The sequence below is a fragment of the Magallana gigas genome, chromosome 2 (genome assembly GCF_963853765.1).
Source record: "Magallana gigas chromosome 2, xbMagGiga1.1, whole genome shotgun sequence".
In the NCBI taxonomy this organism is placed as follows: Eukaryota; Metazoa; Mollusca; class Bivalvia; order Ostreida; family Ostreidae; genus Magallana; species Magallana gigas.
In genome coordinates this window covers 44,103,163-44,117,115 of record NC_088854.1, presented here as the reverse complement: position 1 = coordinate 44,117,115, position 13,953 = coordinate 44,103,163, and the positions used below count along the sequence as shown (strand labels likewise).

Below are 13,953 nucleotides of genomic sequence, written 5' to 3'. Positions count from 1 at the left end.
GGTCAGGATGTTGACCACTAATGAAATAATTTTATCATTAACGAACAACCTAACCGTCCGCTAATGATATAATTTCAGATTTGTATCATTAGCGGTCAAAAACCGTAACCTCTAATGATATGGAAAAAAATGAGAAATAAGTACTACCTTGACCACTAATGATATACATTTGCACACATTTCAATTGCATTCGTGGATGGATTTGAAACCTTTAATGATATAACATGATAAAAGATTATATATATATATAAAAATTAATATATATATATATATATATATATATATATATATATATATATATATATATATATATATATATATATATATATATATATATATATATATATATATATATGGGTTTGTTAATTATAGATTAGAACAACAAGGAATATTAATTAAAGTTGGTTGAATTAAAACTACTTAAACAATAGGGATCATGTCGTTGTAACAAAGAATATTAGCCCAAGTTAAAAATTGGCCCGCGTTTCATTTTTCAACATTGATTATTGATTCGGGGAGGGGGTGGGGGTGGGGGGCTTTTTTAACGTTGAAAACTGAGACCAAAAGTCGTGAAATGTATACCCGGATTTCATTTTTCAACATTGATTATTGATTTTGGATATTGGGGGCGGGGGGGGGGGGAGGAGGGGCGGGGGCTTTTCTAACGTTAAAACTGCGACCAAACGTCATTTTTCAACAGCTCAAAAAAGGTTTTTTTTCTAATCTCTGATGACCTCACACGTTGAAAATTGACCAACTACAGGTTTTTGAACTGTCTCTGAAATGGAACTTGCTCTACCTAATTATTTTGTGTCTGATAAAAAATTTCAGCTCCATGTTTTAATTCCTAATATTGTCCGATATTCATGCCGATATGGATTTTTGTTTTTGTTTGTTTTTGTTTGGGGTTTTTTTCCCGATAGCAACAGTTTGTTATTAAGACTAAGAACTCTGTCTCTTGTTGTTAAACTGTGTAGATAGAGCTAAAAGGAATATATGTCAAACAACATCGTCTCAAGCCATGGTCCGGTGTCCGTTTATATATATATCTCTCTCCACCATGATCGTTCATGTTGACCGTGGTTTGCTAAGATTGTCAAACCAATACCGGCCGTTTATGTTATATTTCCGGTAAATCGCTTCAACTTTAATTTATTTTGAGAAGTCATGATAATTAACTGACAGCACAATAATGAGCAGTTTTCATATTTTTATCAGACAAGTCGCGATCAGTGATTATTTAATTAATTCAACTTAACAATAACTTTTCTTAAACTTGCAAGATTAACAAAATTATGATTAATAAGCTACTTATCTTGATTTGACAGAAAAAAATATTGTGTTCAATACAGATACAAACACTACACAGAAACTTTTTCGTGGGTGTGTTTAGGGAGTATTGGACATTTATGACGCATTCGCCGGCGTAACGAGGAATCTTGACCCGGGTTGAAATTTGACCCGGATATCATTTTTCAACGTTGAAAAATTGATACCAAAAGTCGTGAAATTATACCTGGGGTCAGTTTTCAACAGCTTGAAAAATATTTTTCAAACTTCTAAGGACATCGACACATTGAAAACTGACCCTGTTGAAAATTGACTCCGACTTCAGAGTTTTGAACTGTCTTTGAACAGAAGTGTAACTTGCTCTTCACAGTTTAATTGTACATGTGTGTACTTAAAAGTTTCGGTTTCAAAACTTTAACTCTTTCATACTATCCGCTATATTTGCCGTCTTGGGTAATTTGACATTTCAAAGGTTGATTTTTCTGACTTCAATCATTTAATATTTCATTTGACTGAAAACGTGGTATGTAGCAACCTCTTTTATTATACTTTCATGTTAAATACTGAAATCTGATTGGTTTAGACGCAGTTGATAATTTGTTCTATTACCCTCAGCGTTAGCAACACACTTGGCAACGGGTAACACAACGAATTGTTACATGCGAGTAAATTATGCGCGTACAGTTCGCCGTAGAATTCACGTCATTTCTATACAAAAGCAGAAAAATTTCTTTAAAATTAAGACATTCAGTATAATAAAATAAATAGTGCCTATTTGGGAGGATAACAGTTGAAATTGACACCCCTCGAAAACCATTGTCAACCTCCGCTTCGCGTCGGTTGACAATGGTTCTCTCGGGGTGTCAATTTCAACTGTTACCCTCCCAAACAGGCACTATTTATATAATGATACACTGTCCACTAACGATATTATGTTGCATTAGTGGACAGAATGTTGACCACTAATGATATAATTTTATCAAACCCGGTTCAATTTTCAACCCGGGTTAACATTTTTTGTTACACCGACATAATCACCATTGTTGAAGTAGTTTTAATTCAACCAACATTATTTCATATTCTTTGTTGTTCTAAGGTATAATTAACAAACCCACATATTCAACTTAACAATAAAGTGATTCAATTGTGCTACAGACCATAATAGCAAATAGTCTTGTGTTGTCTATGGTTTAATTTTAAAATTCTTCAGAAATATTTTTTTTACAAGCTAACCACTTTGAGTTTAATATACCCGGTAATCATTTTTGGTACAAGTTAACTATATCTGGTCAATCACTCACTTCCTGTCAGCCTTACTGACCAGTCCGGTCTCACTTTGTCAATCGTCTTCAATCTTGTTAGATGCGTGCCTCGAACCACTAAGTAAGTCTTTTTTATTGAAGTAATTGCTCAAATTTGTTAGTATTAAATTGTATTTTTGAAGTATAGTTACAGATGGAAATTTATTTTACAGATAAAACATTCTTAAAAGTATGGCACACCATTATGGTCTTTAAAGTAATTTACAGTTAAAGGTATAAAGTTAAATTCTATATTTTCCTATTTAGTAATTTGTTATTTCTATTTGTCGTAGTTTTTTACCAATATTATTCATGACGGCAACGTTTCCACACAAAATAAAATATGAAACCCGTGTGACTTTTGTTTGCGTTGTGCAAGGTTAGCTATCTGCCTGCACCAGGCAGAATAAGTCTTATGAATTGGACCTTTTTCATGTTAATAAAATCCCGCTAAAAGTTTATCAATAATGTTTTAATATCGTAAAATTGCTTTTCTTCAAACTTTCTTCAACTAAAAATATTTAGCACAACTCTTTTTTGATTAATGATAATCAATTTGGATCTTCAAGTAAACAGACGAAGTCATAAATGGTATGTATTTTGTCTGTATGCGACTATTTCAGTTCAAGTAAAAAGGCAAAATATCAGGGTAATGTCAGAATGGTGTATTTTAAAGGACAAAATACATGTATATGATCAAATAACGCCCCCCCCCCCACCAAAAAAAAAATAAAAAAATTAACCAATCTTATGCAGTATCGTATGAAAATCAAATCAAATATATATATATATAATTTTATATTAAATTATATCATATTATATCATTAAAGGTTGCAAATCCATCCACTAATGCAATTAAAAATGTGTGCAAATGTATATCATTAGTGGTCAAGGTAGTCCTTATTTCTCATTTTTTTTTTCCATATCATTAGAGGTTACGGTTTTTGACCGCTAATGATATAAATCTAAAATTATATCATTAGCGGACGGTTAGGTTGTTCGTTAATGATAAAATTATATCATTAGTGGTCAACATCCTGACCACTAATGCAACATTATATCATTAGTGGACGGTGTATCATTAGAGGTTGCTACAGCGCTTTATAAATTTTGTATCATAATAATAATAATAAAAATAATAAAGTGAATGTAAATACATACTAATATATTCAGAGACTCCTAGTGTTTAAAACAAAATATATTTCATGTGTAGGCAGATAAATATCCGGTAGATTTTTGTTATAGAACGAGTGAATGGCAAGGTTCGGAAATACGTGTGTTCTTCGACCCGTTATAGCTTGCGCTAGTTTCAACTTTGCATGAAATGGACGGAACAAAGAGTGGTTTTGAAACCACAATTTACGCAAAGATATCACAAGCAAATGTTTTATAAGGTCGCCAAAACCGATATTTCTAGATTTAGTATGCTATTCTAATCATCAAATGCCTAGCGTCCGTCCGTCTGTTTGTAAATGTTATTTATCATTTTTGACTTCTTCCAAATATTTCTTATTTCCAATTTCAACTAAGCTTGAATCATATAGTTATTGAATGCAGGAAAATTAAATACTTTTTTTAATGTATGGCCAAAGCTTTTTGAATAAAATGTTAAATTGATAAACTGTAGAAACAATGATTGTGGCCGTATCCAACTTCTGCAACATAAATGCCATAACGTTGCAATTTTTTTTTTAAATGAAACGTTTTAAATCGTTACCCTGACCAATATTTGTGTCCTAGAAGGAGTGCAAAGTTAATTAAAGAAAAGAAATAAACAGAGGAAATGCTGTAGAAATTTTCTTCTTAAAGATCTGAAATGCTTTAAATGCATCAAAGATAATACTATGTAAATATCTTGATAAAGTGAACATTCATATTAAGGATTTTTTTCTTTGAAGATACTGCAGCTGAAAAGTGAAATAAAATCTTAAAGTAAATTTGAGTACTGAATTTTTCTTAAATTCTAATGTGTTTAAACAAACATTTATGATGGTTCTTTGTTTAAACGAATTCTTCTCTAATTAGGATCATCATCTTTATTGTATTTTTCACAAGTAGATTGACTAGACTATTAACTGCATGATATACATGTAGTCCTCTTGGCACTTTATAATCAAAGTACTGAAGTACTGACGGGAGTTGATTTTATCGATTATTATTAATTTTAAAATCAACGATATGTTATTTTGCATGGCAAGTAGTTTCTTATCTGTATTTGAATTACGCACATTTTTATAAAATGAATTCTCGAACTTTACCGACAAGAATTTCGAGAAAACCCCATATGAATCATGTTGTGTAATATTTAAAGATAGAATTAATTCCATCAAACTATGTATCAGTAATCGAAATATTTCTAAAAATTGTACACATGTCTGGATCCAAGCAATATTGAACTCTAGTCTCGTTCAACAAGACGCTCGGCTGTCTCCGTTAATCTTCGACTACTAAGAGATACTCACTATTTGTCGGAGATTTACGGATACAGCCGAGCGTCTGGTTGAACGAGACTAAATTGAACTCTGGCGTAGGAATACATACGACTACAAAATATATCTAAATTGTTTCTACTATTTAAAATCTGACTATTTTCAAGGTATTAATAAATACGTTTCCTTGAAAACTAATGGTACAGCATACAGTACACAGAATTTATCTAATATTTTCAAGATCTAAGACTTGTCAGCGGTGATGATTTGTGCTTAGGTCCAAACACTTTTTCACTTTCGGTTTGCCAGAGTAACTGCATAGGAGAGTTGATTAAAATCAACTTCCAAAAAGTGAATAGAGTTATGTACCTTTGCGGGTCCAACCAAAGGTCAAAGTGGAAAAACTTCTTTAAACTACCAAAACGTGATGTGTCATGTGTAAAGTTTCCACCTTCAAAACACGTACCATTAGAAGGTTTTATTTAGGTCATGCACATGTCTTGAAGTGACTGCATGTGTGTTACCTGAGTTTATAGATATCAACATATTGAAAAGAGTGGTGCTTGCAGATTGTACTAACAAGTCATTCGATCTGTAACTAAGATCTCTAATGTTTTGTTAACTGTTCGTAAATTTCTAGATATTTACATTTTCAGTTTCTTTGTCTGTGATAACATTACGTATCGATTTTGTACTATACAGTCAAATAAATTCAAATTACGTATAATTGGGGCGCAAACGGGATTTGCTTATTTACATTTGAATAATTAATCGTACAAATGATGAAAATTATATAATTGTAAGTAATAAGGATTCATTCTTTGAATACAATGAGGTAATAATTTAGGTCTCAGGGGCGTGATCAAATCTATCATTATTGTATTTGATCACGCCCCGACTAAAATTATCACCTCATAATGCTCAAAGACTGATTTAATTAAACTCATAAGATATCACACTAGTTGTGCACTGACGGTATGAGTAGAATTTCCGTTAATCATCTGATTTGTTGATGGTATCGATGAGTCGGTACTTCAATCAGTAATTCTTACATTGTAAAAATCTGACATTACATTTAACTAAGCATTGAATCTTTAGTTTTTGAAAGATATATGGAAATTTTACATCAGATCATAATGTACATATTACGCCCTAGAATGCATATATATATATATATATATATATATAAATATATATATATATATATATATATATATATATATATATATATATATATATATATATATATATATATATATATATATATATATAAAGCACTAAAATGGCTATCAATTGATTACTTTAGAGCGATCGGCGACAGTAGCAACACCTTCTTTAAGAATGTGAACAAATGTTTATAATGTAGCTGTTCTTTTTATAGTTTCTTAAGTAGTTTAGTAGTAGCTTTAGATTTTGTTTTCTTTGTTTTGTACTCATGTAATTTATTTTTTGGTCCTAAAGAAGGGACTGGTTGTCCCGAAAATTTGACAATTTCTATTGTTCGTGTCGTTAGCCATTTTTAGTGCTTTTTATATTCAGTTTACTGGCTTAGTATCTATATATTAGATCCGACACTTTAAAGATGCCTAGTGTTGTTGATTCTATTCAGTGCTTTATATATATATATATATATATATATAAAGCACAGAGAAATTCACTTTTGTTGGAGCTGACCGAGGCTTGAACTCACGACCTCTGGAACCCATTCTCCTAGCACTGCAGTGAGCGGCCGCCGCGCTCTCTAATCGACACTAGGCAAGACAAAAAATCTTGCTTTCGACGACGAACGGAACCTAGCGCGCTGGCTGCGCACTACACAGTCGCTTGAGATACAAGTGGAATACAGTAAAACGACAATTTGAGAGGATCGGAACGATACACATTGCATACATGTAGATATACACATATATAACAAGCACAAACATTCCAATAAATCTCAAATTGACATATACCTGCCCATAGTGAATGATATAGATATATATAAAGCACAGAGAAATTCACTTTTGTTGGAGCTCCACCGTCCGCCCCGACCGAGGCTTGAACTCACGACCTCTGGAACCCATTCTCCTAGCAGTGAGCGGCCACCGCGCTCCCCACTCGGCCATCTAGGCAAGACAAAAAAATCTTGCTTTTGATGACGAACGGAACCTATATATATATATATATATATATATATATATATATATATATATATATATATATATATATATATATATATATATATATATATATATATATATATATATAACTGAAGGTATACGTAAAAAGTGCTTTTTATGACAGAGGGAAATATTCATTTACTTTGAAACAGGGTGGGAAACGCTCTATAGTAGAAGGAAAATATCCAGGCTAAAATCAATGTATAAAATTGACCAAAACATTTTACCCAGTTATGTAATGGATATTTTTCCAAACAAGCGTGCTACTGTTTATAACTATACTACCAGAAATACACAGAATTCCTCTATACCAAAATGTCGTTTGGAACTGTATAAATCTTCGTTTGTTCCTATTATTGTTGATGAATGGAATGCGCTTTCAACCGTGAACGGATGTTCGTGAAAGTTAATCTGTTTGCGTTTTTAAGGGTAAAAAAACATATGTTTCTGTCAAAAATAAACATGTACTTACTTGTAGAGCTAGACCTTAATTTTTTTTAACATATGGTGATAGATTTTATGAATATTATTCATACTAAACTTCGTCACAATTGTGCATTAAATAATGATTTATTTCGATGTAATATTATCAACAGTCCTCTCTGATCGTGTTGTAAGCTCGAAGATACTTACCATTATTTTTTCACATGTAACAAATATAAAGATACTAGAAATGTTTTATTCAATGACATTTTTCAGATTGTAAATCTTAACATTGTCAATACTCATGTTTTACTTTGTGGTGACCGTGCAACAAGTGACAATGAAAACAAGCATTTATTTACATTAGTTTATAATCATATCAAAAACACTGAAAGATTTAACTGATCTAAAAACTACTAGCACACCGTTGATAATTATATATTCATGTCTATAGCATATAATTATGTATACTGCCATTCTATCCACTGACCTTTATTTATGTTGTGTACACATATATTGTATTATATCTTTGTATTGGGAGAGTGAGTTCTAAGTTACGGAACTTGTGCCCAATCCCAGTTATATTTTTGTACAATAAAAAATATGTTTACTAGTAAATCAAATCAAAAATAAAAAACAGAAAAAGTTATGATATTACTATTAGCTCCTTGTCAGGTAAGCTATGCGTCTTGACCCGCGTGATGTTCTTTTTTTAAGTGATGAGTTTGTTAAAGTACAATAGGTATTCCTAGGAGTCCACGGAGTAAATTATGTCGGTTTGTTTTCGAACTATTTTAACAAGAGCTGGGACTTTGCGTAGTTGTGTCAAACAGCAATGTGACGTAGGCCTGTCTAATTCATTATTGGCTACTCAGCCATGGTTCTTAGAAATCATTGACAACTAGATATTACAGTCCTTTGAGCTAAGACAATGTATATTTTACTTATAACCAGCGTCATTTTTAACTTGTTTAGACGCAAGAAAAAGGTAGTTACATCCTATTGAAAGTCTAAGATCTTGTTAAAATGGCTCTATGTCGGTTTGTTCTAAAGCAAATGAAAACAATTCGACGATCAAGTTACGGTTCCTTGTATTTCCTCCCCTGAAGCCACAGGAAATCTTTAGTTAATCCGTCATTCTTATAATTACATAAGGTTCATGGAATCATATTAATGAACGAATAAAACATCATTTCAACTTTTCTAAATGAAATCACAAAAAATTATTTCTACTTTAACTGACGATTGGGAAATCATTTAGACGTTGTCTAATTGACACATTTCAAGATGTGAACTGATTGTGTAATACAAATTGCAATTAAATGCATGCATGCAAAAGTTTGATCTTGTTCGATTGTATATTTTTCTTTATTAAAATCGTGATACTTGTTTGCCAAATTTTGTACATTTTGATTTTGACCGTTAGTAATCGTAGCTCACCGGAAATAATCAAATGACTTGGTCAGGAATTTTATCCCCGGGCAGTCTTTTTCCGGTTTTGCTGCGAGTGGATTTTCACATTAAGTACTTTAATATATAGGATACGATTACATTTTCGATTCGGAAAGAATTAGGATTATGTACTGATTACTGTATTTCAAGTTCCTGTTGAGATTGACTCCACGTCCTGTTGCACTGCAATATATTTATTTCTATGAACTAGTTTGTCCTGCAGTTGTATAGCACAAGAATATTCAGGTATGTTGCTTGGTTGATAGATATGCTTACAATTTTATGTAAATTATATATATTAAAGTAAAATAATGTTTTGTACATCCAAGGCATCACTTCTCCAGCTATGTAGATATAAAGTCTTTTTTGTCATTTAAATTTGTCAGTACAACTAAATGACAATGCCGTAAAAAATATAGATGATTAAAATGAAAAATGTACACATTAATTATTTTTCTTCAAATAATCACTGTGGCTTTTTATCATAGTTTTTTAATTTTTTTTTATTTTCTTTGTGTGTTTGAAAAAAAGAATATTTTTAAAAAATTCATGCATTTCGTTTACCTCATATAGCTTTCTAAATTTACACCATTTTACCTCACAAGAATTTTTTAAAACAACTTTTCAGGAACTTAACTCAATGTCGTTGTATCGAGATTTTTTTTAAAGAATGAAATCATTGAAATTGAAATCTAAGGACAAACAATGCTTTTTAAAACATACAAGAGGGTAGTTTTCATCTTCCTGTAAGGTCTCATTTACGTGTATTTTTACCTTTTTTCACTAAAAATCGGTTTCGATGTATTCACACCTGTTACAATCTGTCATCAGTTTTAACCGAAGAAATTATTTAAAATACTGTTTCAAATAATGCACCATGATCTGATTGAATATGGTGATTAAAAAATTCTATATAAACCAGCATATTTTTTATTGCCTTTTTGCACTTGAAATTGGCTTGTTTTTCGGTAGTAACAATTTGATTTGAAACAAAACATTTCTGAATGTCTTTGTATAAGTTTCATGCAGTTTGTCTTTATTAATGTACTCAATATGTAATACATGTAATTGGAATGACAAAACATAAAGGTCAATTATGCATTTTTTTTAAAAGAGAGCTTTAAAAGTAAAATTCTCCAAATTTCAGACTTTTTCTCTATATTTGCATAATTTCAATGCAAAAGTCAATCAAATTGCTTAAAATTGATTCCTAGAAAAGACGAAAACATGTTTCAAACATGCAAAACATTGAAAGTTTGCGTCCTTAATATTAAATACAAAGAAAATACTTAGTTTTCATAAATTTCAAAATAATGCGTGATTTTAATTATTTTTCTAGAAAACCTTCCGCACCAAAATATAGTTTCGGTAAAAATTTCGCTGATAACTAATTTTAGGTTCGCATTAATTAATATTATTTAAAGTATATTTGTTTTCAATAAATGGAATATTTGGATAGTATTAATGTGTTACATCTATTCGTTGATTTAAAATACACTTAACATTTGGAAAAGGTGACAAAAATCCCAGTTTTTCTTTAATAAATCAGTATCAACGCGTCAAAAAGAATGCCAAAATGGGTACATTTATCACGTAACCTATAGGAGGGCGACCAAACATTTGTGTAATTATAAAGAAAAAAGAATACAAGGTGTAAATCTAGTACGAATTCATTGTGATTTAGATTTGCGTCTTTCGCAGGTAAGGATTATACTTTTAATCATGCAATAAAGCATTTTCGGAACGCCCTTTTTCAAAGCTTATACCAATCAAAAGTTTTCAGTATTAGGGAAAAATAAAATCTTTACCACGAAGAATGAACTCTTTGCGAGAATTTGAGACATTTAACCTAATTGACTCTCCTGGAAATCTTTAACGTGTACCAAAACTCTATTCGTATACAACTCATCAACATATATCAAATCTGTCGATGATCGGAAACTGTAGCAAGTTTGCACACTCAACAATTCTCACAATCATAACAAATTCCTATAGGGCTTTTTCGTAATATACATCTTCTATCTGATCAGTTTTCCTGTCGTTAACCCTAAGGAAGGGTACGATTTTTGTAGTTTTTTCATTACGTCCCATAAAATAACGTACACATGTATGCATCCATAAGAATAAATATTATCACTTTAACTCATGTTACTCCACTTCCATATCATTTTAACTTTGTAAATATACATGTTTCGTTCCCTATATGTTTATCTTAATAAAACAAGGATTTCTGTCTTCCAGGATGAACAGACGTCCCTATATGTGGCTGAAGGCAGTTTTAGGCATTGGCGTGGTTTTGCTTCTAATTTACAAATATCGTGGCGTTCAAACTTTTCAGAAAGTTTACGTCGTGGAAAATAAAAATGAACAATCTGGACATCCCCCGTATTCTGTCGACAACTTTAACAACCACAAAACGAAACTCAATACTCACAACAATGAAGTAAGCAAAACGAAAACAGATTCAAAGACCTTCAAACCAAATCCTGACCATAACTGCATCGCGACCATTCCAGAGAAATATATAACGAATGGCGAACAACCGGTGCTAATTCCAGACGACCAAGAACTGACGTCACTGCCAGATAATGTAGTCGGATGTTTGTATCATCGTTATGTGACAACGCTTCAGTACTTCTGCGGATACAAGGAGCGCATTGGTCAAATTCCTCGAAATGGATGGTATATTTGTGCTGACCCATCATTTGTGCCCAGCAGTAAAAACTGTGTCGTATTTTCTTCAAACAAGAAGTTTAATGACAATATTTTTCTATCAGATATAAAGGCGCGGTATAATTGTCGGACATTTACTACTCCTCTTTCTCAATCAGATTCCCTTCAAAGCTGGATTACTAAGAACGACGTAGGAAATACCATAATTGACGTGCTGACTCTGTCAATTAGTACTTATACCGAACTAGAAGTCATTGATAAAATGGTGGAAGAAAAGTCCATTGGAAAAGTAAAACAGCTCCTTCTGGAACTTCATTTTGATCCCTCAGTTACCAAGAAAAAAGATTATATTAAGTTATTAAAACGCTTACAAATATTGTTTCAAGCAGGCTTGCGTATCATCTGGTACGATAGGGTGTTCCAATGTGTAGGGGTCAATAAATTCAACAAGTGTTACGCCATTTATTTCGTTCAGAAGTCTTTAGAAGACAAGGAGCATACATTTAAAGAAATGATTCTACCCTCAGAGGACGAAATTCGTAAACTTCCAACGCAAGAATTACAGGATTTGTATTTCCAATATCTAATGACGACCCAATTTTTGTGCAAACAGATCGTACGAATTGGGAAAGTGTTGGACGGTGGGTGGGATGTATGTCATGATATGATGCTGAAGATTGACAGAAACCCTTGTATCGTTTACTCATTTGGTATAAACAACGACTTTTCGTTTGACGATGACATGGCCAACACCTACAACTGTAATCTGCATTCCTTTGATCCTACAATGAATAAGAAAGATTTTAAACATTCTGAAAAGGTTTGGTTTTACAACAGAGGTATAGGGGACACGTATAAGAAGTTTAGATCGGGTTATGTAGCACCTCTTGATAAAATCAGAAAAGATCTGAAGCATGATAAAGTACCTATTGCTGTTATGAAGGGTGACACAGAGGAAGCCGAATGGCCGTCGACTCTTCAGATGTTAAGAACAAACCAGCTAGCCGATGTTTCTCAGTTTTATCTAGAATTCCATTCGAAAGGAACAGTGGCTGATCACGTGATTCTTCTAAAGAAATTGCATGATGCGGGATTCCGTATATTTTGGTTCCACACAAACCCAGCTTGTTTTTTCAAAGCTAAAATAGGTCAATATTCACGGTGCATGGAGGTTTATTTCATGAACACTAAATATCCATTTAATTCATGAATCAGCATCAGCAATGACGGTAGAGTGATATTGATTTTGTATTAATATGATTTCATACGCAAAAAAAAAATTTGAATATAATAAATGCCAATATAAGAGAATGTATGTGATATTTAACGCTTCATTCACCATACCATGTGTAGTCATACAGAATCGGAAAATGAAGTTCTCTAAAAGTGCGTCTCTGTGCAGGAATTAATATTATATGTATTTAAGATAAAGTGTATTAATTTATTATTTAGTATTAAATGAAAATTAGGTCTGGATTATTTACGAGATCTGAAACAAATTTGTATACAATTTGTGTCTTATGTACATGTATATTTATACTACTAAATAAAAATTATGTTCTGAATTTCTTTATGCTTTAAGATCATATTTTTAGGTTTTTGAGGACAAGGCCCCCATCCCCCCCCCCCCCTCCGATTTAGACCCCCGGTGTATTTCACTTTCCTTTTGATAGAATTTTAAGTCAATGTAGTCAACATGTCTAATTTCAAATATCTGAAAATAAATTGAAATAGCGATTTACATAAAACTATCCCCACTCTGCATTTGAAAAGAAGATTTATGTTACCAAAGATATGGTAATCGTGTGATAAACTCGATATTGTTGAAAAAAATTCTGCATTGCATGGGTAACTCCATCTTGGGACAATGAAAATACAAGGGGGTCGTATCTTTTTTATTTTGCTTCTTGTCGCCCTCATGATTGGACTCATTGCATCTTCGCTAGCCAAGGGTGACAATCCACGGTGTTTCTAGCGAAGATGCGAGAAGTACTACCAATCTCTCACCAGAGGGCGTATTACGCTGTGCTGTGTTAGTGAAGCTTGCGGAACGCGCCCTCTGGTGAGAGTTTGGAAGTACTACATGAAATAACAGCAAATCTTCTAAAGATTTTTATACAATTTATTAATGATCACAAAGACATGCATAAACAAACAAATACTTCATGCAAAAAAACCCTCCAAAAACAATTCCCATAATATCATATTAAAATTATAATATGACAG

The 13,953-nt window shown here is 32.1% G+C and overlaps 1 protein-coding gene across 3 annotated transcripts; it reads left to right on the top strand.

The window, feature by feature from the left end:
* The first annotated feature begins 484 nt into the window (after positions 1-484).
* LOC105319534 (uncharacterized) lies at positions 485-13,292 on the top strand. 3 transcript variants are annotated; one of them, XR_010711161.1, is made up of 2 exons: positions 485-2,673; positions 2,765-2,886. XR_010711161.1 is itself a non-coding variant. In XM_066076797.1 (2 exons), exon 2 carries the CDS (start codon positions 11,297-11,299, stop codon positions 12,935-12,937), a length of 1,641 nt encoding a protein of 546 aa, XP_065932869.1. In that variant the 5' UTR covers positions 2,425-2,673; position 11,296; the 3' UTR covers positions 12,938-13,292. The 3 variants fall into 3 exon arrangements, 2 of the variants coding, with proteins under 2 accessions (XP_065932869.1, XP_011415424.3); XM_066076797.1 differs by lacking the exon at positions 2,765-2,886 and adding an exon at positions 11,296-13,292 and having other exon boundaries at positions 2,425-2,673; XM_011417122.4 differs by lacking the exons at positions 485-2,673; positions 2,765-2,886 and adding exons at positions 9,181-9,300; positions 11,296-13,292.
* The last annotated feature ends 661 nt before the right edge of the window (positions 13,293-13,953 follow it).